This window comes from Ranitomeya imitator, chromosome 4 (assembly GCF_032444005.1).
Source record: "Ranitomeya imitator isolate aRanImi1 chromosome 4, aRanImi1.pri, whole genome shotgun sequence".
Classification (NCBI taxonomy): domain Eukaryota; kingdom Metazoa; phylum Chordata; class Amphibia; order Anura; family Dendrobatidae; genus Ranitomeya; species Ranitomeya imitator.
The window spans coordinates 403,612,814-403,640,135 of NC_091285.1; the positions used below are offsets into that span (position 1 = coordinate 403,612,814).

The 27,322-nt window shown below is 38.2% G+C and overlaps 1 protein-coding gene across 2 annotated transcripts in view; it reads right to left on the reverse strand.

The window, feature by feature from the left end:
- Positions 1 to 27,322, reverse strand: part of PLXNA4 (plexin A4) — a 1,110,285-nt gene that overhangs the window by 145,856 nt on the left and 937,107 nt on the right. For both annotated transcript variants that reach the window (XM_069765352.1, XM_069765353.1), the window contains 6 exons: positions 26,884 to 27,051; positions 23,267 to 23,360; positions 17,963 to 18,202; positions 12,310 to 12,456; positions 7,442 to 7,676; positions 2,088 to 2,230 (listed from right to left, as the gene is read on the reverse strand). In XM_069765352.1, the coding sequence (XP_069621453.1) occupies positions 2,088 to 2,230; positions 7,442 to 7,676; positions 12,310 to 12,456; positions 17,963 to 18,202; positions 23,267 to 23,360; positions 26,884 to 27,051 (1,027 nt within the window). The remainder of the gene's footprint in view (positions 1 to 2,087; positions 2,231 to 7,441; positions 7,677 to 12,309; positions 12,457 to 17,962; positions 18,203 to 23,266; positions 23,361 to 26,883; positions 27,052 to 27,322) is intronic.

The window sequence follows — 27,322 nt, forward strand, 5'->3', positions numbered from 1 at the left end:
GTAAAGTAGTTAATACAAGAGAAGATAGTATTCTGCTACAGATGGATCTGGATAAGTTGGAAACTTGGGCTGAAAGGTGGCAGATGAGGTTTAACAATGATAAATGTAAGGTTATACACATGGGAAGAGGGAATCAATATCACCATTACACACTGAACGGGAAACCACTGGGTAAATCTGACAGGGAGAAGGACTTGGGGATCCTAGTTAATGATAAACTTACCTGGAGCAGCCAGTGCCAGGCAGCAGCTGCCAAGGCAAACAGGATCATGGGGTGCATTAAAAGAGGTCTGGATACACATGATGAGAGCATTATACTGCCTCTGTACAAATCCCTAGTTAGACCGCACATGGAGTACTGTGTCCAGTTTTGGGCACCGGTGCTCAGGAAGGATATAATGGAACTAGAGAGAGTACAAAGGAGGGCAACAAAATTAATAAAGGGGATGGGAGAACTACAATACCCAGATAGATTAGCGAAATTAGGATTATTTAGTCTAGAAAAAAGACGACTGAGGGGCGATCTAATAACCATGTATAAGTATATAAGGGGACAATACAAATATCTCGCTGAGGATCTGTTTATACCAAGGAAGGTGACGGGCACAAGGGGGCATTCTTTGCGTCTGGAGGAGAGAAGGTTTTTCCACCAACATAGAAGAGGATTCTTTACTGTTAGGGCAGTGAGAATCTGGAATTGCTTGCCTGAGGAGGTGGTGATGGCGAACTCAGTCGAGGGGTTCAAGAGAGGCCTGGATGTCTTCCTGGAGCAGAACAATATTGTATCATACAATTACTAGGTTCTGTAGAAGGACGTAGATCTGGGTATTTATTATGATGGAATATAGGCTGAACTGGATGGACAAATGTCTTTTTTCGGCCTTACTAACTATGTTACTATGTTACTATGTTACTATGGTACAGATGTAGCCTTTCTTAAATTAATATATAAGAAATATATTCACAAGGCAGAAAACTAATTCTTAACACTAAATGCCACAAAAGCCACTGACTTATCCTAAGTTCACATTGGCATTTGAGTCCACAGCGTGGTGCTGCGGAGTTCTTTGCTTAAGCTCTGCCTACCTCCGTATGCGTCCTGCGTACCTATCTTTAACATTGGTTACTCAGGGATATGCACTGTATGTGGATGTGTCTGCATGCGTCATATTGACATGCCCGCCGAATGCAAGAAAATGCAACATGTTGCGTTCGCCGGGCACGTCAAAACGAAGCACGCGGACGCATCCACATACAACGCATATCCCTGCGTACCCAATGTTAAAGATAGGTAAGAAGGACACATGCGGAAGTAGGCGGAGCTAAGTAAAGAAGTCCGCAGCACAATGCTGCGGACTCAAACGCTAATGTGAACCCAGCCTTAGTTACATATTTGTAATTTTTAATGGGTTTTCCACTACCAGATAACTCCAGCTTAATCAATTAAGGACCCCTATTAAAATAAAAACAAGGGATATTCACTTTCTACTGTGGCTAATTCCAGCAATGTCATCACTGCTGATCCTGGAGGGTGACATGAAATTGCTGTGTCACGTGCCTGATGTGGCAAACGAGCGGCTGCTGTTTGGCTACAGTTCATCAATACTTCATCAGAGTGGGAGTCCACTCTGACAAAATAGTAAATGCTGCAGTCATACAATGACCGCTTATTGGTTGCGGCAGGCTCATGCCACAACAAAGTCAAGTCACCCTTCGGGAACAGCTGTAAAGAAATCACTGGATTGGTGCCACTGTGGAAGGTGAGTATAGATTTTGCACTTTTTAATTGTGGTTCTGAATTGATTAGGCTCATGCTCTCTATTAATGGAGTACCCATTTAAAAAAGGCTACATCTGTAAGTTCTGAGAAGTAAGTATCCTTGAAGGGCCATGAGAGTCAGAATAATTTCCCTCGATTACTGCGTGCTATTATTTGTGTTGAGCCTCCAATGCTATTCAGAACAGCTTATGGTATTTTCATATAATTTATTGTCTTCATTTGTTTTCAATGACATTACAGAAATCATCACGAGTTATTACAAATATATATATATATATATTACTTTTTATAAATATAAGTGAAAGTACCTCTAAGTCCCTCAATACAGGATGATCTTCAATGCCAGGAAACAACACTCTCATAGTATAGGTGCGATAGTCTAAGAAAGGAATGCCAGCCCCATCTAGATCACTTGTAAGCTCATGGATATCTGTCTGTAGCTCAGCAAAAGCTAAAACAAAAAAGTAACATACAAAAGATTTTTATTGTAAGATAGTAATAGATAATTACTAAGTTCCCTTTTATCACATTTGTACATAGCTAGTCATATATGACAACACTGCAGATAAATTAGATATTAAATATCAAATCCACACAGCTACATTTGCATTTGCACAGAATTAAAAAAAAGTTGCAATGTAACTACCGTAATAGGAAAAATGGAAATCAATAGGAAAGCATATTTTCCTGAAAATGAGTCGACGACACTATATTAGGTAATTATAATCATGCTAAAGGAAACGATTCACCTACGGTAAGTTCAATATAGCAGAACATAACATTATGAAAAGCCTGGGGATATATAATTAATTACAGATCCGTATTAATTATTAAAATAAAGCAATTTTCCATTGTCAATGGTCATATCACAGATATGACATTGGAATCTAGCCAAATATTTCAGCTATAAAAGAAGAATAAAATAGTATTGGCATAAAATACAATAAAATTACAAATAAACCGATAGAGCGACAGGAAACATGAGAAAGGAAATCTAGTGAGGTTGGAAAGATGAGACTGGAAGAAGGAAAGTCAGATAGAAAGTGAGAAAGAGGTAGGATGGAGGAAAATAAAGCGACCGATACAGGATGACAGAAAAAGAGAGACAGAACACGAGCAGGACGTGTGGAAAAATACACAAAATCCTAGGTTTAACACTTTAACCTTCACAGTGTCCATAAAGCCACGGAAAGCCTTCCCTGCCTCCCTGACACTGGGTTGCCATGACAACACATTATTGCCAGCTTTACTCTCGCTAATAACATTGAAAATAAAATTGAAAACAGGTTGTGGAATAATAATAAAATACTTTAGGTGAAACACTTAAAGGTCGTCACATTGAACCCATTTTGAAAATATGTATTTGTTAAGCATTTTAGTTACATGTTTCAGAGAAACTAACTCAACATGTTCCTTTCCTTCAATAACGTACAATATCCAATCAGACCCAATGCTCCGACATGTTTAGAACTAATAAAGAGTGAGGGAATGAAGGAATAGTACGGAATTGTAGACTTTATTTTATGGAGGTGATTAAACTCTGATAAGGCGGTTAAAATGCAAACAGCTGGGCACTCAGCCTTGTATAGAACTGGTACTCTGGGGCGAGTTACTAATATACACCAATGTATTGTAGTCTTCAAAAAGCAATGTGTCCCAAAGAATAGAGATGATTATGGGTATTATTTTACTCTTTAATGAAATGTCCATCTAATCAATGCACATTGAAGCACCAAATTAAAAATTAATATTACACTCAAATAGCATAAGAACTGCCATTGTTGAGGTGATTTCATTGCATTTTGGTATTTCATTGCTTTTTTAAGATAAATCTTTTTGATGAAGCTAAACTTCACTTTGCTGCTTATACTCTCCCAGTCAAAGTCTATCGAGTTTAAAGACACAAACTTTATTATGGTTCTGTGCAATCTTGTAAAAGTCTAGAAGTAGCACATTCCAATTGATGCGATATTAAAGGTATTCTTTCTTGCCTATAAAGCACAAACTTTTCTCTCAAACAATACTGCATACAGGTGCCACAAAAAATTACAATTTTTCCATACTATTAAGTGTTGAAACTGTATATGTCTCTATACAATCTCTCAGCAATTTCTGTGCATAAGTTTCAAATGAATTAATCCATATTTTTTCAAGTAGAATTTAGTAGGAAGAATATGATGTTTTTTTTCTTTATGTATCCATCTAATTCACCATGAGTCTCAATCCAAATTAGGAATTTTATATAATGTCTAATAGAATCAAGCCTACATTGTAGACTATCCCATTATGTACAACCCCCGATTCCAAAAAAGTGTGAACACTGTGTAAACTGTAAAAAAAGAATGCAATGATTTGGAAATCTCTTATAGCCATATTGTATTCACAAAAGAACATAGCACACATATAAGCTGAAGTTAGACATTTCTCCATTACATTTAAAAAAAAATAAATTAGAAATCGATGGTGGCAACATGTCTCAAAAAATTTGGAATAGGGTTAACAAAAAGTCTGGAAAAGTAACGTATATACTCGAGTATAAGCCGACCAGAGTATAAGCCGACCCCCCTAATTTTGCCACAAAAAACTGGGAAAACTTAATGACTCGAGTTTAAGCCTAGGGTGGAAAATGCATCAGCTACTGGTAAATTTCAAAAATAAAAATAGATACCAATAAAAGTAAAATTAATTGAGACATCAGTAGTTTAAGTGTTTTTGAATATCCATATTGAATCAGGAGCCCCATATATTGCTCTATACAGTTTATGATGGGCCCCATAAGATGCTCCATATTAAAATATGCCCCATATAATGCTGCACAAATGTTGATTATGGCCCCATAAGATGCTCCATACAGACATTTGCCCTGTATAATGCTCCACAAATGCTGATTATGGCCCCATAGGATGCTCCATAGAGATATTTGCCCCATATAATGCTGAACATGGCCCCATAAGATGCTCCATAGAGATATTAGCCCCATATAATGCTGCACATGGCCCCATAGAGATATTTGCCCCATATAATGCTGCACATGGCCCCATAAGATGCTCCATAGAGATACTTGCCCCATATAATGCTGTACATAGCCCCATACAGATATTTGCCCCATATAATGCTGAACATGGCCCCATACAGATATTTGCCCCATAAAATGCTGCACATGGCCACATAAGATGCTCCATACAGATATTTGCCCCATATAATGCTGTACATGGCCCCATACAGATATTTGCCCCATATAATGCTGCACATGGCCCCATACAGATATTTGCCCCCATATAACGCTGCACGTGGCCATATAAGATGCTCCATACAGATATTTGCCCCATATAATGCTGTACATGGCCACATAAGATGCTCCATACAGATATTTGCCCGCATATAATGCTGCACATGGCCACATAAGATGCTCCATACGGATATTTGACCCATATAATACTGCACATGGCCCCATAAGATGCTCCATACAGACATTTGCCCCATATGCTGTTGCTGCGATAAAAAAAAATCACATACTCACCTCTCGTCGCTCAGGCCCCCGGCACTTGCTATATTCACCGGTCCACGTTCCAGCGATGGCCGCTGCTGTGTCTTCCCCGTCCTCTGCACTGACGCTCAGGCAGAGGGCGGCGCGCACACTAATCGCGTCACTGCGCCCTCTGACCTGAGCGTCACTGACTGCAGAGGACGCGGAAGACGCAGCGGTGGCTGTCGGTGGAATGGGGAGCAGGTGAATATCGCGCACTGCCTCCGCCATACACACATGCTCCTGGCACGGTCACTGGATGTCCCTGGTTCTCCGGGCCCCGGCAGCTTCTTCCTATATTGAACGGTCACATGGTAATGCACATTACATAAATGAATATGCGGCTCCACCCCTATGTAATGAGCGATACCATGTGACCGCTCACCACAGGAAGCTGCCGGTGCCGGAGAACCAGGATATCCAGGGACCATGCCAGGAGCAGGTGAGTATTATTACACAGCTGCTTCTCCCCCTCCCCTGCCGACCTCTGGGTATGACTCGAGTATAATCCGAGAGGGTCAATTTCAGCCTATAAAAATGGGCTGAAATTCTCGGCTTATACTCGAGTATATACGGTAAGTAGCACTATTGAAAAATAGCTGAAGGATCAATTTTAAACTAAGCATGTTAGAAAGGCAGAAACTCTCAGAAGCAAAGATGGTCAGAGGTTCACCAATCTGTGAACAACTGAATCTAAAAATTGTGGAACATTTTCAGAAAAAAAATCCTCACAGCAAAATTGCAAAGAATTTGAATAGACAACATTTACAGTGCATAATATCACCCCAAAATTTTGAGATTCTAGAAAAACCCATGTGCAATAGGGACAAGGCCGGCGATCAATATTGGATGCCTATGATCTACGGGTCCTCAGGTGGTACTACATTATAAGAAGCCATGATTCAGTCATGCAAATCATTGTCTGAGCTCAAGAATATCTCCAGAAATCATTTTCTGTGAACACAGTTTGCAATACAATCCACAAATAAAAGATAAAGCTCAATCAAGCAAAGAAGAAGCCATATATCACCACAATCCAGAAATACTGCCGTCTTCTCATTTCAAATGGAACGAGGCAAAATCTAAAACTGTTCTATGGTCAGATGATTTAAAATGTTAAATTCTTTATGGCAACCAAGAATAAAGCGTCATGAGGGCTTTAGAGGAGAGAGACCATAAAACTTGTTATCAGCCCACAGTTCAGAAGTGTGCCTCTCTGATGGTGTGGGGATGCATTAGTGCCTATGGTATGGGCAGTTTACATATCATGAAAGTCACTATCAATGCTGAGGTTTTAGAACAACATATGCTCCCATCCAGATGTCTATTTCAGGGAGGTCCTTGTATATTTCAGTAAGACAAGATTAAACCAAATACTATATACATCACAATCGCTTGGCCTCCCAGGAGAAGAGTTTGGTTCTTGAACTGGCCACCTTCAGGCCAGTCCTTTCACCTAACGAAAACATTTGACATCTTACGAATTGAAAAATCCAGTAAAAAAACCCAGGACTGCTGAGCAGCTGGAATCCTTCATCACATTAAAATTGAACAACATTCCTTTCCCAAAACTCCAGCAATTTGCCTCCTCACTTTAAAGACATTGACAGACTGTTGTAAAAATATGAATGCTACACAATAGTAGACATGGATAGCAGAGATCTCCAACAAAGATATCCTTGATCACATGAACCCAGAGATGTTTCACCAGACAAAAGCTGACCTATTTTGGACATGTTATGAAGACAAATTCACTATAAATGGAAATAGTACTGGGAATAGTCAGTGGTAAAAGGAATCAGTGTAGACCAAAGGCTCAATAGCTGGATACCATCAAGAATGGCATTGTACTGAACATCAAGCAATTGGAAGAAGACATGGAAAACATGGAAGCAAAGCAAGAAACAACCTGTGGAGTATCCAAGGATGGGACATGACTAAACAGATATAATCACATAAGAGATTTTGAATTCATTGCATTCTGGTGTTCTCTATATTTTACATAGTATCCCATCTTTATTGGGATTAAATAAATACTCTATATAGAATTAAAAACAGCAATGCACTTACTGGACAATCTATGGACATTTGAAGGAAGCCACTTTACAAAGTACCACCTTGTTGTCGACGTCTTACCTTCTTTGCACTCCAGTGCTACTCTTGATTCCAGGTTATCCATTTGCATTTGCAGTCTTTTAAGAGTCAAGTCACTTTCTCTTGATTTGCGCTTGTAGGCTATAAGCACTGCCACAATGAAGATGATTAGCAGTCCACCAGCTGCTGCAATACTGACAATGGCTGGTACACTAAGAGGACTATCCGGGGTTATATAAACCATGCCTGGAGAGAATTCCATCCCACCAACTCGAGCCTACAAAAAAAGTAAATGGAATAAAAAGCTATTTTATAGCATATACAATGTACAACCTTAACCAAAATTGGCACTATTTATTATTTTAATATGACATTGTAGAATTCTATTTTTTGACCTGTGCCACCTAGTAGTTCTTCCTTATATGTATAACACAGGATAAAAATAAAACATAATAGCAATTCCCCATTTTGCAAGCTTTGGGGTTATTGATCAGACGGATTATTGTAATCTATAACATGCTACCAAAGTATTACATTTGCTTGCGCCTAAGAGCTACACCATTCTCCTAAACACAACACATGTCTTATACAAACTTTTCACTGTAGGAAGTATTAGACGTTATTAATAGGAGCTGTCTACCTAAACCCCCCTGCAGTCCGCCAGGCGGCTAAAACCACAGGAATACAGTTATGACAAAACTATCTGCTACGTCAATAGTCCAGGCAAAATCCCTGGAGCTTAGTGAGACGTGTCATAGATCACCTTTATTGTTCTTAGCGATAAATACATATTGGTATTTTCTGCGAGATTAAGAGACAGGTTCAGCACTTAAGGTTGCTATAAATTTACAGTTTTTTTCACTTTTTCAACATGCTCCCATACTCTATTGTTTCTTTTGTTTGTTTTTTTACAAGCAGCGATTTTCCAACAGATTTTATCTGTGATTGTATTTTAAGACGAGAATAACCATATGAATAAATTGCATAACCACATGGCATAATTCTCCAATTACGATCATCTGTAGCATAAAATGGTAATACTTATCAATAATATATTACTATGAGCTATAAAATATGGAAAAAATAATGCAAATTATTTTTCAACTAAAAAAATAAAAATTATTTCTTAGATTTAAGCACATTTTTATTAATTTATTTTCGATCTACTAGCTTACAGGGAACAAAGATTATTTTTTCCTGCTGTAAAAAAATATATACACACAGAAACATTCTGACTTATATTTCATGATCCTTTCATAAAATCAAATCCATAAGGACACCTGATAAAAATCGCGGGCTGAACTGAAGTTTAGAGATCATTTTTCAGGCGTTACACTTTAAATGATCTGCAGATGTCCTATATAATTTAGCAAGATAAAAAAAAGACTATTTTATAGCTGACCAGAAAAGTTCAGCTGTCCTCCAGCTCTTCTGAGATTAAATCGGCTTTGGCCTTTGGGCAATAGTAGAAAGTCATTGGGACGGATATGACAGGGTGGCTGTATAACAGAGACAAGATACAATAAGTATGCTGAAATCTGACCAGTTATCTTTCTTCCCTTTACCACCATTTCCAAACGATAACCTTGTCTCCTTTGATTTGCAGCTAAGACGTTGGCACGCCAATTGTTTTACATCTACTTTCATGGCAAACCTTTAATTCACATTGAATGCCGGGTGTCACATTAATAAAAGTCGTTAACATGTTTTAGTGTTATCTTCATATTATTCATAATTTATTCTCAATTGGCTTTGACATAAATTTTATTAACCTAGGGTGTCTAAGGTCTTCCCTCTTAACCCTGCTGTTCTGTTGGTCAAAAATGACCGACTTTGAACTTCAATATTCTTTAAAATATTCAAGATGCGGCTCTGAAACCCGTGGCCGACCGACCCATCCTCATTTAAGTCAATCAACCACAAGTTTCAGAACCGCATCTTGAACACCCCAAAAAATACCAAAGTTCAAAATAGGTCTCCCCAGACCGAACAGAACAGCAGGGTTAACTGATGAGAATGAAGAAGCCTTTAAAATTGGGTAAAAGTAATAATATTAATAGAAATAATTAATTAAAAAAAAGTTTAAACTACTGTTTCACTTCTTGTTTTTTTGGTTTTGTATATTTTTGAATAATTTATAAATATTTTTAATAGGTTTTAGAAAGATAGTTTTCATAATTTTAGCTTTGCACTATTTTATATAACTTAGTATATTTTCACAAATAATGAAAGGAGAGTATTCACAGTGGTACTTACGGTGAGTCATTTTTCTCAACTGAGATCTACTAAAAGTTTCATCATGTTAGTTTTACTAATAACTGATGAACAAAACACAATAAAGGGAATCCGTCAGTAGAGGTTGACATTCAATCTGACAGCAGCAGGAGGTAGGTATAAGGTCCCCGATTCCAGCAATGTATCACATAGTTTATTCAGTGCAGCAGTTATGCTAGAATTACAATATTCTCTATAGCAGATTTAACAGTGCTCAGAATGCTGTAACCTGGCCCACACCACTGATTAGCATGCTAAGCAGTGCTTAGGGGTGTGGATGGACTAGGATGCATGAGTGCAGTTGTCATTTTGTGATATTTCACCGCTGGTCACTGAGGCTGCGCCCTCAGCAGCTCATTCTCTCATTCATCAGTGTTTATCAGCCTGGACGGTCATGTGTTGGCACCATCCAGGTTGTTTATCCCCCAGATATGGATTACAGTGTGTGATAGAATAACGGACCGGTGAGGGATATTGGTTTTTTAAATTTTTGCTTTATTACAAGAGACGTGGGATTCAATGGTATGCGCGTTAGGTGTATAACTGTGTTTGCTATTTTTAAATTAAAAAGTAAAAGTGTGTTTTGTTTTATTTCAAATAAAAGACTTTATTCTGGCTGTGTCTTTGTTTACTATGTAACTATAGGATTAGTAATGGATAGGTGTCTTATAGTCTATTCTCTATTACTAAGCCATGGGCTTGATGTCACCTGACAATACAGAGGTGTAGACACCAAACAAGTCTAGGTTCATTGTTATGTAAGTTGTGAAACAAAATTCCAAACTTTGCTAAAAAAAAAAAAAATGTGCAATTTTCCGACACCCGTAGCATCTCCATTTTTTATGATCTGGGGTTGGATGAGGGCTTATTTTTTGCGTGCCGAGCTAATGTTTTCAATGATAGCATTTTGGTGCAGATACGTTCTTTTTCTCACCCATTATTGCATTTTAATGCAATGTTGAGGCGACCAAAAAACGTAATTCTGGCGTTTTGAATTTTTTTTATTGCTACACCGTTTAGCGATCATGTTAATCCTTTTTTTATAGATCGGACGATTCTGAACACGGCGATACCAAATATGTGTAGGTTGAATATTTTTTTTGTTTTTTTTTATTTTAATAACCAGGTGATCTCTGTTTATTATGCCAATGCACCAATGACCCCCGATAATGTGACGGGGGTCACTGGTGCATGCATTTCCGGCCCGATGGCCAGAAGCACTTGTTAAATGCTGATGTCAGTGTTTGACAGTGGCATTTAATTAGTTAATAGCGGCAGTTGCATCGCGATTCCACCCGCCGCTATTGCGGGCACATGTCAGCTGTTCAAAACAGCTGACATGTCCCGGCTTTGATGTGGGCTCACCACCGGAGCCCGCATCAAAGGAAGAGATGCAACCTTTGCCGTACAAGTACGGTGGAGGTCACGAAGGGGTTAAAGGGAAGGTGCCACCAGTTTTCTTGTAGTTTGTATTTTTGTGAAAATAAGCTTAAAATAGTAATTAAAATGTATTAATGCAATGTTTGCACTATTTGCAAAAATTTCTATATGAAAAGTGTTACATATTTTCTTGCAAATATATATATTTAGACATCAAGCAGCTATAGTAAGGCTTACCAACTTTACTATTAGCAGCAGCAAAATTGGGGCACAAAAATTCTGACATCACCATATCCCTCCCCTTTTGGGTGGTCTAGGATCCCTGGGACAGATTGAAGAGTAGCATCACAGGGCAGCGCCATTTTCTGGGTGACTGCCTTGTGATCTGCTATCACCAGCAGTTACTGTCTCTCTCTCTCCCATCAGTCTCTCTCACCCAGATTACATGATTCTCTCACCCCCTCAACAATGTCTGGCCATTCACTGCAGACCTGCAGCTGCTTATCTTACTGAGAGATTAATCACAGCTCCTGCCAAGCAGCTGACAGCTCCTGTTCTGATACTGCTAATGGTACACTGTTCTGCCTGGCTTTTCTTCTGCATTTTACTCCCCTCAGCAGTCAATCTAGGATCTGTTCTGCTGGAAGCAGTACTGCTTATGTTAGCAGATTCGAGGGCTCCATGAATATGGCAGCAGGACACTCCACTACTGTGAATTGTGCAGCCCACAGAAGCATGCCCAGTTCACAGCAGTGACAGTTCTATTACAATAAATAGGGTCGGAGTCCGTCTGTTATCTCCTATGACCATGGGGTGCCGTATTATGACGCTGAATGTGTCCTGCTGCTTTGAAACCAAGATGTCAGCCCCAGTGTCTTCTTTAAACTCCTATAACACATTAAATATGTTTCAAATGCATTCAAAACTTGGCTATAACAGCATGTTATGCTACATTACATTGATTTATTAATGATCTACAAAGGCGGTACCTTCCCTTTAATCCACTTAAAGCTCATTTGCATTATCTGGAAGACCCCTTAACAGTAGAGACCTATAGAGAAAATGCATTCTGTTTTCTTTTTTGGAAAGCTAATGTTATGATAACTGTCAGATATTGTAGTCTAAAAATCAAAAGTATATACATTTTTACAATTATTGCAATAGACAATAAGATTTCTATATCGACAATATAGGGAATATCCACATTTTTGTTGCAATTGAAGTCTTATTCCTTTAAGGGTCATTTAAGTGCTTACCATTACTTTGTGACGACCAGTGAGATTTGGGGACTCACACAAAAGTTGGACATCTGACACTGTTACTGTGCATGGCTTCTCCCCAATGAACATGAAGTACTTCAGTTTCATATTGCCTCCAGCAACTGGTGGAATTAAATTCTTTCCCTGCAATAAAAGTTGAACATATAGAACATCAAAACAATATCTGATTTAGTACAGATATTATGCTACCACAAATATAAGGACGAGGTTAAGAAAAGGGCTTACTTTGAAGAGAATGAGACTAATTTATAATGGTGGAAAATAAATGCAGTTGTCAATGACTACATACTATATAATTGTTTCCCTAAATACACAATATGGTAACAACAATACTAAGAAAAAATGAGTAGTGCAGAAAAAAATATGGACCTCCCTTTTCCCTTGCAACCAATCAAATTACTGATTTGCTTTGTAACATTTTTTTGAAAACTGATTACTTTGTATAGGCATTTGACCCATTTGGCCTACTAGTATTATACACACAACTGTTAATGATACAAATTACTGAACGATGACTTAATACTTCAAGAAAAACTTGAAGTTCAAGGAGGCCAAAATATAAAACTTTCAATAAATATAAATAATGAGGATAAAAAAAAAACAATCCTCTCTTATTTAGTGATAACAGTTTTAGACTTACAAAAAGAGAGACAGAAGTTGGTTGAAGACAAAGGTTTTTGCCGTATTACTATTTTAACAACTCTTTAAAAGTTTATGTTACAAAAAAATGTAGATATCACTGTGGGGGTAGTGACTGGGAAAGTCAGTGTGGAGACAGAGAGGAGATCTGTGTTAGGCCAGGGTCACACTTGCAAGTTCAATGCGAGGAAGTCACGCAATTCTCTTGCATCAATTCCCGGCACTGCCGCCAGCACTCGGGACCGGAGTTTGTGGCTGCATGTATTTCTATGACGCTCTCCGGTCCGAACCGCCAGCGGTTTCGGTGGGTATTGATGCAAGAGACTCGTGCAAGTTTCTCGCATTGAACGCGCAAGTGTGACCCCGGCCTTAGTGTCTTCACTCATGCTTGAATGAGGTAAAGATTTGTATGTTAGAAGAGTTGTATGATGGAATGCTGTGTATTATGGATCAGCAGGAGGAGAAGGCCAGAAACGGAACCTGAGGAACAGTCTGTAACAACCTTCTCCACAGTGTGGTTTGGCTGTGGATGTCTGTGTTTAATAAGTGACAAAATCAAATTAACCCTCAACAGGGTTAATCTGATTTATTTTTTGCAGGTTAATGCTTGTGTGGTCCTGTGTCCTCCTTCAGCATAGTAACTATTTAGAAGTAACTTTTTTATGTCTTACATATTGCACAGTGACCTTTTATTAGTTTGCTGATCAGCAGCAATATTCTATATGTAGTGAAGTTCTGGTAACTGGCTGGAAAAAATGTATTTTTTTTGCATGATTCATAGTGTGCACTTTGGAATAAATTGGTAAATTAATTCAAAATTTTAATAATTCTTTTAAGTAGTTTACGAGAAAAATAGGTAAATTGATTCGCACATTGTATTCTACAGACCAGTGAGTCATCAAAAAGGTAAAACTGGCTAAATTCTGCCCAAACTCCATTTTGGCAGTCAGATGCTGTATAGAATCTGCTCACCCCCAAACAGTTGGTACCTAGAAAAGAGAATCTCACCAGATTTTGCACTCACTATGCTTAAATGAAAGCAAAACTGGAGTCATCGTAAAATTGAAGGAAACCATATTTGAGAAAAGTCTTACAATTTCATCTACTATCACATTTTTTGTTTTTCTCACAATTGATGGGTCCTATTTGAATGCTTAATTCAGTACCCCACTACAATGTTTCTAATTCAAGTCTTCAAGTACCTCCAAATCACCATCTGAACATAACCTCAAACGAGAACATGTGTGCCTATTCTTGATAAACTTATAATTATACATCAAAAATAGCATAATTTGTCTGTGTGAAAGAAGATACTAAAAACTTCCCTTGATAGAGATATTTAAGGACTGGAGTTTAGAAATACTGCACTAAATAAATAGTTAATGTTACTGTACCATTGGTCACAAAGAAAATGAATGCCGGTGGGATTATCCCAGACCAACAATGATAAGGTATTACCAAATGTTGGAGTAGATAAATATATAGACATTAGCATAAATCTCATTAATACATGTTAATAGTAGTGAAAAGTATACAATATGCATTACTTATGCCATAGTACTTGGATATTACGTTCTTAATTCTAATGGCATGTATTAGGTATTCTTAATTCTAATTAGAAAATGAGATATAAAGCACTGGTTAGCCAAAAGGGCTTGGGCTAATAAAGAAATACATTGAACTCAGATGCTTATTATAGGTAGGAGAAACATATCTAGGGTTAGAAGGGTAAACTTTCGATCTTTATGCATGCGTAGTAGGGCTATGTGGCTTATTTGGTATGATGTGTTATCAGTGATTTCCATAGGATTATAGGTCACAGTATACTACTGCGCAAAAAAAGTTGTTCCAAGACAAGTCTGTCTCTGCTTCAACTCTGATCCATTGTCATCCAAGGTATACTGTTATTATAACCTTCCCGAAGTGGCCAATTTCCATTTTTGCATTTTCATTTTTTCCTCCTCTGCTTCCTAGCGGCATAACTTTTTTATTTTTCTGTACACATGGATTTATGAGGAATTGTTGTTTGTAGGACGAGTTGGACTTTGGAATGACCCCATTCATTTTACCACATAATGTACTGAAAAACGGGAAAAACATTCTAAGTGAGGTGAAATTATGAAAAAAAAACACAATTCTGAGATTGTTTTGTTAGAAATTGTTTTTGAAGCGTATATTTTGTGGTAAAAATTACCTTGCAGTATGATACTGCTCATCAGTACAGTTACAGCAATAATAAATACAGTATTTAGTCAGCCACCAGTTGGTGGCTGACTAAATACTTTTTCCCCTGCTGTATGTTGAGTTTTTTATTACTTTAGTGGTAAAAAAAAGGCAGAAGTTTATTTTTTTTTTTAATTTTGGGTTGCGCTGCCATTTTGTAAGACCTATAACGTTTTCATTTTTTGCTTGATGGCTTACTTTTTGCCGGGCGAGACGTCATTTTTATTGATACAATTTTGAGATAGATATGACATTTTGATCACTTGTTATAGCATTTTTTGGAGTATTGCAAAATTTTGGTGTACCACATGTGTGTATTTTTTTAGTTTTTATTTTCTTTCCTTTTTTCTTTACTTTTAATGGGGGAAAAAAAGCTGATTTGACCTTTTTTAAAATTTTCACTGTATTTATCAGTCCCTTTAGGAGAACAAGCGATCATCTGATGTTACAACATTGCTGTGTATAGCAGAAATCACAGTCTCCTTTGAAGCACAAACCACAGACAGGGTTTGAAGGGCGCTCTGTAATGACAAGTACAGAGGTTGTCAACACACCCCCTACTCTCATAGCAACCTGCGATCACATCACGGGCACGCCTATGGGTTCTTTGAAAGACGCACCCCCCTGCTGGCATGTTGTTAATGCTGCTGTCAGAGTTTGTCAGTGACAATTAACAGTTTAACAATAGAGGACAGCGCTTCATGCTACCTGCGATTGTTAGAGGCAGGTCCTGGCGAACTCTCCCCGTGAGCTGCTTCATACACCTGCTACCGACATGAACTGTACATTAATGATGTCTGTAAGCGCCTAAAGGGGCTTTCCCATAAATAACATGTAGATGATGAATTCAAAAATGTATAATGCTGGTGAATGTACCATCACTCCACCAAGAATTTCCATAGACCGCTAATGGACAGTTAATAGAGTAGTGGTCACACATGCTCAGTAACTATTCTTAGGTGGTGTTGGGCTCCTTTCTCATAATTTGTGCGTGACCCAGCATCTGAACCCCAATGAATGGGTTTGAATTAACCCTATTACCTTTAATATTATTAAAAAAAATTATTTAAAATAAAAAAGGAGTCATATAAGCTCTGCTGATTGTGACAGACAGGCTGTAAAATCTTCATAACAATTCATTAGAAGAATAAGGGTTACGCGTTTCAATATTGGACAGATGTCTTCCTCAGGCCAAGCATGTAACTGAGGAAGACATTTGTCTGCTGTTGAAATGCGTAGCCTTTATTTTTGTAATAAATTCTTATGAAGATATTACCTGCCTGTCTGTCACACTCAGCAGCGCTTAAATCACCCCTTTTTATTTTAACACCTTCACGACATGCCCCGTACTAGTACGGTGCATTTCGTGTCTCCCCCTTTGATGTGGGCTCCGGCGCTGAGCCCACAACAAAGTCGCGACATGTCAGCTGTTATGTACAGCTGACCTGTGCGCGTAATAGTGGCAGGTGGAATCGTAATCCACCTGCTGCTATTAACCTGTTAAATGCTGTTGTCAAACTCTGACAGTGGCATTTAACCGGCGCTTCCGGCCACGCGGCCGAAAATGAGCGCATCGCCGACCCCCGTCACATAAACCTCTGTGGTTACTGATGCTGGCCTGCTGTGAGCGCCACCCTGTGGTCGGCGCTCATAGCAAGCCTGCAATTCAGCTACATAGCAGCGATCTGATGATCGCTGCTATGTAGCTGAGCCAATCGAGTTGTGCCAGCTTCTAGCCTCCCATGGAGGCTATTGAAGCATGGTAAAAGTAAAAAAAAAAAGTTTTTAAAAATATGAAAAAAAATATATATAAAAGTTTAAATCACCCCCCTTTCGCCCCATCCAAAATTAAATAAAAAAAATCAAACCTACATATATTTGGTATCGCTGCATTCAGAATTGCCCGATCTATCAATAAAAAAAGCATTAACCTGATCGCTAATCAGCGTAGCGAGAAAATAATTCGAAACACCAGAATTACGTTTTTTTGGTTGCAGCGACATTGCATTAAAATGCAATAACGGGCGACCAAAAGAACCTATCTGTACAAAAGTATCATTAAAAACTTCAGCTTGGCACGCAAAAAATAAGCCCTCACCCGACCCCAGATCACGAAAAATGGAGATGCTATGGGTATCGGAAAATGGCGCAATTCTTTTTAGCAAAGTTTTTTAATTTTTTTTCACCACTTAGATAAAAAATAACCTAGACATGTTTGGTGTCTATGAACTCGTAATTACCTGTAGAATCATAATGGCAGGTCAGTTTTAGCATTTAGTAAACCTAGCAAAAAAGCCAAACAAAAAACAATTTTTTGCAAATTCACCACACTTGGAATTTTTTTTTCCCGTTTTCTAGTACAAGACATGGTAAAACCAATGGTGTAGTTCAAAAGAACAACTCGTCCCACAAAAAATAAGCCCTTACATGACCATATTGACGGAAAAATAACAAAGTTATGGCTCTGGGAAGAAGGGGAGCGAAAAACAGAAACGCAAAAACGAAAAAGGGCCACGGCGTAAAGGGGTTAAATAATTTTTTTTATACATGGTGGCTCCTGAACAGGACCATCACCTGAGGAAAGTTGCAGCTGGTTCCTTCCATCTCTGGATTTGTAACAGGGTTGTGCCTGGTATTTGCACATCAATCCAAGGGGAGTGCACTACAATATGCTTTTTTCTGTCAGTCCTCACCATACCCACTTTATTTAGGATTTCTGCACTTTGGATCATCCTGCTTTTTTTTGTTCTCATTATAGGTTCATTACCTTTAATATTATGGGGCTTCCTGGCTTTAGTTCCAAAATCCCAGAAGGATTGAAGGACTCAAACACTGGATCTGGATAATACGTGAAATTGGTTTTGTTGAGGACTAGTAACGCTTGCACATTGTCCATGATGAAGCCAAACTCCTCCGGCCGCTCGGTGACATCGGGTTGATTGTTAGAATTCACAGCTACAGCTGGAGCTTGGCAGGTCATCTCTGTGGAGTTCAGCACTGTACAGTTCTGCACAATGACAATGAAGAAATGTCAATAATGGTTTATGCCATCAAATTACTATAAAACACTAGCATTCAGATTTGATGTTGTTACTGACTAATTAGCATTCACCATAGCAATTTCAATTGATAGCACATTGTTATAGTTTTTGCTGTCCAGTACATTTAGCCCAATACCTCAGTATAGTTAATCTTTCTTTATAGTGGTAATACAATACAATTCATTCTGCACACAATGCGACCGAAGATTAACAAGTTACTCTTTAAATCAGAGCCATTGTGAGCTTTGATGAAAAGACGCAGACGCAGAACTGTTTGAACAGAAGTACATGGATGCATTAATAGGATGGCTTTGTCACTGGGCAGGTGACTATAGAATATATTTTCTTAGATACATAATAAATATCTTTAATAACAGATCACCTATTTCCTTCATGTAATACAATACAGATACATATCGGCCATCTTATAACCAATATTATCTCACTGGTTGGATATGCATTGCTCGATACCATTGATAAACCATGGAATTTAACCTTTTAATCTTGCTTTACATAGCCAGCCTAGAATAGAAGTCAAAACTTAACGAAAAAATTGACCTTTGGAGCATATGACCGATGCACAGAGTGCAGTAGCTGTTCCTGCTGAAGGGGGGCATCACAGGAGGCCTGCAACCTGAGGCTTATGACCCCTCAATTGTTAATAAAAATAGATAACACATTTATTTAGACATTGTTGAAAATTGTCATTAGATTAATATTTGTATGGAATAGCTACTCAGTTACCAATGGAATAGCTATTGATTTCAACACGGTTTAGCATTGCTATTCAGGTCAACATATGGCACTGTTATTTAGGCAATAACCATTACATAGGTTATAATAAGGTACTGTATGGGTATTTTCATTCTATACGGCTAATGGAAAGTTGGCAGTGTCTGATAGTACACATATATGGCTAAACAAAAAATTTCGTTTTAAGACTTTTTGAACAGATTGACGTAAATATGGATATGGACAGTGCAATTAGGCATTCACATTTTAGACAAAAGTATTGGGGCTCATCTCCAAAGAAATGAATACAGTTTTTTTTTCAAATCACATTGCCATAGGTGTATAAAATCTAGCCTGCAATCTGCTTTTCCAAGTGTTTGTGAAGGAATGACTCTTTCTAAAGATCTCACAATGGTACTGTAATAGGATGTCATTGGTGTAACAAGTTCATGACACTTTTTCTCCTAAATACTCCACTTTTGACTATATGTGGTATTATTAAAAAGTGTAAGTGTTTAGGAACCTGAACAGCTGGCTCACCAAGAGCTCAGACACATAGTGTGTGAAAGTCTCCAATTCTCTGCTTACTCAAAAGCTGCAGAGTTTCAAACCCCCTCCGGTATAAATAGCAGCTCAAAAACTGTGTGGTGGGAGTTTTATGTCATGGCTCACCATCTACATGCATGCCTTACATCACAAAGCATATTGCAAATGGTTTAATGGGGTTGACTTAATCCCTGTTGTGAATTCTGTGGCCAAGCTCCCTCCTGTGGTCGTGAGTGGTACTGCGGCTGGTTCTGTCTATGAGCTTCCTTTGGTGGATGAGAGTGGTACTGCGGCTTCTGAGTTTCCTTCCTCTGGTGATAAGGTTAGGTCATTAGGTGCTGCTCTATTTAACTCCACCTGGTGCTTTGATCCTGGCCTCCAGTCAATGTTCTAGTATTGGTCTTGCTTCCTCCTGGATCGTTCCTGTGGCCTCTCTTTCCTGCATAAGCTAAGTTCTGCTTGTGTTATTTTTGCTTGCTATATTTTCTATCCAGCTTGCTATATTATTTTTTTCTTGCTTGCTGGAAGCTCTGAGACGCAGAGGGAGCACCTCCGTACCGTTAGTCGGTGCGGAGGGTCTTTTTGCCCCTCTGCGTGGTTGTTTGTAGGTTTTTGTGTAGACCGCAAAGCTATCTTTCCTATCCTCGGTCTATTCAGTAAGTCGGGCCTCACTTTGCTAAATCTATTTCATCTCTGTGTTTGTATTTCATCTTTACTCACAGTCATTATATGTGGGGGGCTGCTTTTTCCTTTGGGGAATTTCTCTGAGGCAAGGTAGGCTTATTTTTCTATCTTCAGGGCTAGTTAGTTTCTCAGGCTGTGCCGAGTTGCATAGGGAGCGTTAGGCGCAATCCACGGCTACGTCTAGTGTGGTGTGTTAGGATTAAGGATTGCGGTCAGCAGAGTTTCCACGTCTCAGAGCTTGTCCTATGTTTTTGGTAAATGTCAGGTCACCTTGTGTGCTCTGAACTTCAAGGTCCATTGTGGTTCTGAATTACCTGTTCATAACAAATCCCTTACTTCCAAGAGAACGCAAATCTCAATCTTTAGTTTGCCAAGATGTTTTGGGCAATTGTATGCTTACATAATTTGAAGGTAAAATTTGGGGAAGGCCTTTTTTTCTTTGAGAATTATTGTTCCCAGGGCACAAAGTCAGGTCCATTAAAGCATGGTTGAATTGTTTTGGTGTGGAAGAATTTGACTGGCCACACAGAGTCCTGACCTGAACCACATCGAAACCTTTGAGGTGAACCAGAACTAAGATTGTGAGTCAAGCCTTCTCATCCAACATCTGTGTTTGACCTCACAAATGCTCTTCTGGAATTTGACTGGGGAAAAAATTCCCACAAACACACCGTAAAAGAATGTAGAAAGTCTTCCCAGAAGAATAGAAGTTGTTAGAACCTCAAAGGGTGGACAAAGGCTATATTGATGCCTATGGCGTCAGAGTGAGATGTCACAAAAGCTCTTGTAGATGAAATGTATAGGTGTTTCATTACTTTTGCCCACATAGTATAACTAGCCTGATTGCAGACAGTTAATTAAATAACTCCTCTGTAGTATGATATTGGTAAACGTAATGGTGAATTAAATTGTCGACTATAGCAGAAGTCTGATTAAAATAAAATTGGCCATATTTCTTGATATACGAATCACTGTATTTATACATTGTATTGATGAGGGGCCAGCTGCCAGTCTGATAAAAATAAATTACTTATTATTACTGTTGACATATATCAAATAATTGCTTTGTAGCAAAATCACACCAACACTAGGAGAACGCAATGCCATTTCTTCATTAGGCTCGGCCGTTATTTTTGTGGAGGTTGCATGGTTGACTGATAACAGTCAATACTGGCTCCTAAACATTTTATATAATTGTATGACTTCATGTTGGCCTAGACTAAAAATAATGCTATGTGGCTTATGAAAATTCAAAGACATCTCAGATTTAATTTACCGATCATTTAGTTTTCATAGTGCTTACCCGTCTTTCTATTTACGTTTTGAAGAACCAGTGTAAAGATATAAAGATTATTGGAATATAAATAACTATGAAAACACAATAGTTTGGCCAACATAGAGTTAACTACTCAACAGACAGTTGTCTTGTACTCATTACACAGGAATTCATGGGAAATTCTTCAGAAATCCTCACCTTAAATCTTGAATCACTTGTATATATGTATTCATACAACACTTGGAGGAAAGATGAGGCATTATCGTAGAGCTGGAATCAATCCAGCACAAATCACCCTGACCATAAAGTCATTTGGCTCACATGTCAAGAGAGTGATAAGCCAGATGTGACATACAAAGCATCCTAATGGCCTTCATTATTGTGACTTTAATCCTATGTGAGGGATTGAGAATGAGCAATGTCACATCTGTATACGCTGGTAAGGCAGCTACGGTGGAAGCTTATGCAGCTTCATTGCTAGTTATTATTTAACTATGTATTATTCTTACAAATGGTGCCAGTCAATATTTTTAAAGGGAATGTGAAAGAAATCACCATGTTAAAAATAAAGTAAATACATGGAAAATAGTATACTTTAAATATATTATTACAGAAAGAACTATGAGTTATATTAATCAATAATGACAATTTTATTAGCAAACTTAGACTCAACAGTCTTAAAATGCCCCAGATTAATCATAGTGGTCTACAACTGGTGTATTTTTAGACTGTGAAGTCCAAGTTTACCCTACTTATTATTTGGCTTATTTTGTGCAAAAAATTTGCACCACAATTTTGGTGCAATTTTTGGCACAACGAGTCACGCTCACAAGTTAGACTATGCTCATTTCCACTAAGGCTAGTCTCTGATCTGAGAGAATTGGGTTGATTGAGCACATCACACTCTGATCAAACTCTGATCACAGTTTGATCAAAGTGTGATCATAGCGTGATCCGATATTCTCAGATGAGGAAAAGATGAAGAACTTTTTTTTTTTCATTTTCTCCATTCAAATGTCCTCCTACAGTCCAGTGTTTTCCATGAATTCACTGACTTGCATGGCCAAGTGAAATGCAAATATTAGATTTATCTTGGTCATGCTGTGATTTTGTTTTTCCTGAAACGGCTCTGTCCAAGGTAAAAATAGGACATGTGCATGGTGCCATAGAATAACTTGGGGATGAGTGGTATCCATCACAACATTAAAGCATTGGACCAATTATTAAGGTCCTCTGCACAAGCTCTAAAACACATCATTTTTCAGTGAGGCTATCTCCAGACACAGAAACTTCTACATTACATAATAAATATGGTGCTTGTCACACTCTGATCAAACTCTGATCAGAGTTTGATCAGAGTGTGATTTGCATAATCAACCCAATTCTCTCGGAGACTACATGCTTGTGTGACCTTAGCCTGAGTGGAACTGGACATGGTCTAACGTGCGGAGTGTGACTCCCCGTGTCAAAAAATTTCACCAAAATTGTGGTGCCATTTTTTAGGACAAACAAAGCCAAATAATAATTAGAGTAAACTTAAACTTCACTGTCTAAAAGTACACCAGGAAAAGATCACTATAAGCATGTCATGAAAGAGTGTTTTTTTTTTTGTTGCGTACTGCTTCTAAACAGGCAAATTTCATTTTTAGGATATAGCATCTGTAGAAACTATACTGTATGGGGAACAAAGGCCACTTGCAAGTGTAAAAAAACACACACTAGAGAACAGTAAAGAAATGGAAAATATATACTGTATGCATGGTAAACTACACATATTTTATAAATTACTTACGTTGATGTGCTCTTTTCCATTAAACTTGGCTCTTATTTGAGGATTTCTTATAATGTCCAGATTAGTGCCCCAGACTGATATAGGAGTGTTCCCACTAGAAAATACATTTTAATAAGAGATACACATTTTACTATAAAATCTATATGGGATGGAAAACAGCATGCCACATAACATCCAATGATATGAAACCCAGGTTGGTAACATGGAATGGCTGTAAAATGTGATATTATGATTAATTAGAATACGAGGATTAGTGGCCGAGGTGTATCATATATTCATGGCGCACTACAGATGTCCAATCAGTCCAATCCTGTGGTGTACCCGCGCGCCAGCTTCTGTTCTGGCTAATAATAGAAGGCCAGCGGTAGGATCATATATTAGACTGTGATTTTCTCAGCAGGAAATAGCATGTAAAGAACAGTGAAAGCTTTCATTCCAATATTGGAAAATTGTGAGTAGCAAGAGGGGATAGAGAAATTTGCATTTTGAGTCTCAGCATCTTCTACTGTAAAATACTGTAGCGATTCACTATAAAAAGAAAAACACAATAAAATACATAGAATATAATGAGTGTCTATGGAGGATGTCTAGGATTAGACTGCACTCACACCTGCGTTTCAGGCTCTGTTTGGAGTTTATGTTGCCGATTCGAGCTTATTAGAGAAATTTAGCGCATCATAGAGCATAATAGAATGACACATATTACATACTGTAGCATTTCATTTTTTTTTTCAGAAACAGCGTCACCTCTGGTTATGTTTGGTATTTCTTCTTTTCCTCATTTAATTCAGTGCAACTAAACTGCAATATAAAGTAAGTGAATCGCTTGGAAAAAATGAAACCATTTTTATCATCTTAGACAACCTCTTTAAAAAATATTGTCACCTGGCCTTTGCTAGCTCATCTGAGAGCAGCATATTGTAGAACAAGAGACCCTGATTCCAGGGATATATCACTTACTTTTCTGGGTACAGCAGTTGTGATTTAATAAGAGTTTTCTCAGCCCCCACCACTGATTGGCAGCTTTTTGTGTATTATGCATATTGACAGTAAGCTGCTAATCAGTGGTGGCAGGGTGGTTGGACTAGGAGGCATGAGTGCAGGTAGTCCGGCAGTGATAATCTCCTGCTCATAAAACGCTGATGAGGTTTAATCAACAAAGTTTTTTCCAAAACTTCCAGGTTAATAAATTCAACCAATATTCCAACATTAGGCAAGATCATGGTGAGCAGATTGGTGCAGGGATGCCCAAACTTTATGCCATCATTGCATCACTAGTAGCCCTATTCCACGAGTCAGCTGTATTTACGGCATAAAATACTCAGTAAAATTGGGATAACTGGCCTAACTAAATGCAGAATGCCTACCATCTTTCTCCCCGGATCTTAGAAATGGATGTATTCCAGAAAGTATGGCTTGGAGCAGGGTTGCACTGGAGGTTAATTGAGATTTGAGTTAGGGATAAATTCAGTCAATTAATTCAATTCACGGAATTTATAGCATATATTACCCCTGGGGTCTGTCTCTGGTGTGACCATTATCAGCGGCATTTAATCCCATATGTGCAGTACATTCGTTTGCTCTGTTGTTAAATATGAATTTAACACGTGCATGGCTTATATTAAAGACTGATGTGAATTGCATAGCTGTTATTGTACAATAATAAGCCAGCAATGGTTTTCGTTCCAACACTGAAGCACACTGTCTAGTCTTTATTGGACTAATGTTCAGGCTTTATTCTGCGTTTTCTGTCCTGCTTCATGGATATAATTGTACTAAGGCATGCCGGCTCTCCATCTGGCAAATCGTCCTATAGCCTCTAAATACAAGGATGTAAACACATTGCTGGGATATTCTTTCTGTATGATGCACTAATTGGAAGGATTTGTAGAGATGTCGGTTGTTTTTCCCAAGTCACATATTCCTCAGCTTAGATCTTGGGCTTGGCAAGCAATGCTAAATATTTCTTTTAGTGTGTTTGACTTTGTAAAGGAAAGAAGTGACAGGTACAAAGCAAAAGGCTGTTTGACACATCATAGAGTTTCCATAATATAATCTGTTCCCATATTTCCCTTCCTACCGCTTCAAAGGCTTGTATAGGTAGATCTTATGTTTTAGTATTTATCATTTAGTCAACAAAAGCCAATGAATGCTACATTATATGGCAATGTAATGCTCTTAAAGTGTTTGCTGTTGGTAATATTTCTTTTTTTAGAGAGAGAATTAAGGATAAGTAAATCCGTGGTTGTTTGGGTTCGTCGGGATCGAGCGAACTTTAGTCCAAACTTCAGTTCGGGAATCAGAACTCTATCTGAACTTGAAACCAAATCCCATAGAAGTCAATAGGGACCCAAACTTTGGTGCTATAAAATGGTCTCCCTCTCTATCTCCCAAACTGTAATATGGACTCCCAGGAAAATTCCGTATCCGGAGTTCACTACAAATCCTGAACTTTACAGTTCGGGTTCTCTCATCTCTAGAAAGAATGGTAAACATTTGTAGATTTGTAGATGGAGCTGAGCTAACAAGCCTCATACACATTAGATTGATGTCGGCCAATAGCTCTATACCTAGGGTCCCCCACTCATGGAAGCATTCATATAGGCTGAGTGCTCCTGTGTTCTATATGAAAGAGATGTTGCCAAACTCCTCTGGCAGTGATTGCATCGAGAGAGAACAAATACATTGACCATAGGTAATCCAACAGATGATGATGGGGGAGAAAATTTGGCTTGCCGGAGGGAGGCCTCACACACATTAGACTGTTGCCCAATCTTGTTGATATGTGGAAGTTCACCCAATTTTAGACTAATGTGTAAGGGGGCAACTACGGTTAATGTCATACAATTATTTAGCACATCTCATCATCATATTGTGAAGGAACAAATTATGAAAGATTCTCCATTTTGTGCTAGATTCTCCATTTTGTGCTTTGACTCCTTTTTCTTGTTGGTTAAAGATACATTCTGTTATTTACTTAGGTAGAAGGTTACAGCTGCCATGAAGTAACTCTGTCCTGTTTCTCACGAAGATAACATTTTGTTATTCAACTAGGCTATGGTTTATAATTGGTATAAAGACCTTGAATGTTCTAACTCGAGCCAGGGAGGGGACTCAGGAGTGTATCGCTAGATAAGACTTTGAGGCACCTGTTAATACATTTTTTATGCCAAAAAGACACGACCATATATGTAGTTTCCGTTTTTTCCTGTATCTTTATGGGTTAAGTTTTTCCTGCATTCTTATAGGTTAAGAACTGTGAGCGTGTTGTTATTATGATTGGTGGAAGTAGAATTTGCTAATGTGATAAAACTGCAACACAATAAACGGGGGCCCAGAGATCTGCTCGATCCCCCATACAGAGACATGAGTCTCCGTCTGGTCATTTTCAGTTGCCGGCAACGCCCTGTAGATTAATTTGGAAATCACTGAGTCAACCGTGAAGGATCAATTTAGATCCTCCCTCAACAATATGACCTGTTATCTGCTTGGTTTACTTCTATATATTTTTTATGGATTTCTATAGGACCTCCATGATTGGATACCATTAGCACTGCTTCATGTGCTTGTTGTCTGTGTCCAGGACTCCTTATAGTTTACTAAAATTGCTACTATACCTGAAAATACTCCACTCCGGTTCGATCTTCACAATTCGAGGATCTTCCACATACTCAAACTGCAATTCTTGATGGATCTTGGCCCTGTCTATCTGAACAGTCACTTCTACTTTCTGCAAACCTTTAAGAGAAGCTGTGGTGTTGCAGAATATTTCGGACTGTGTTCTCCTGCCAAACCAAAAATGCAAAATATTTTTTTTTACCAAACAGACAATAACAAATTCAAGAAAAGTATCAACAAATATCTGCAATATGAAGTGAACATTAAAGTACAACAATACAATATGAATTATTGGAGTTGCATTACAATCATATTATTTTGTTATTGTTAAGACCTTTTAAATATACTGTAATTCCAACCCAAATTCCTTATTTAAACTTCATATAAATATTAATGGGACTGGACTTTTTTTCATTAAAAAAATTACAATATGAGAGA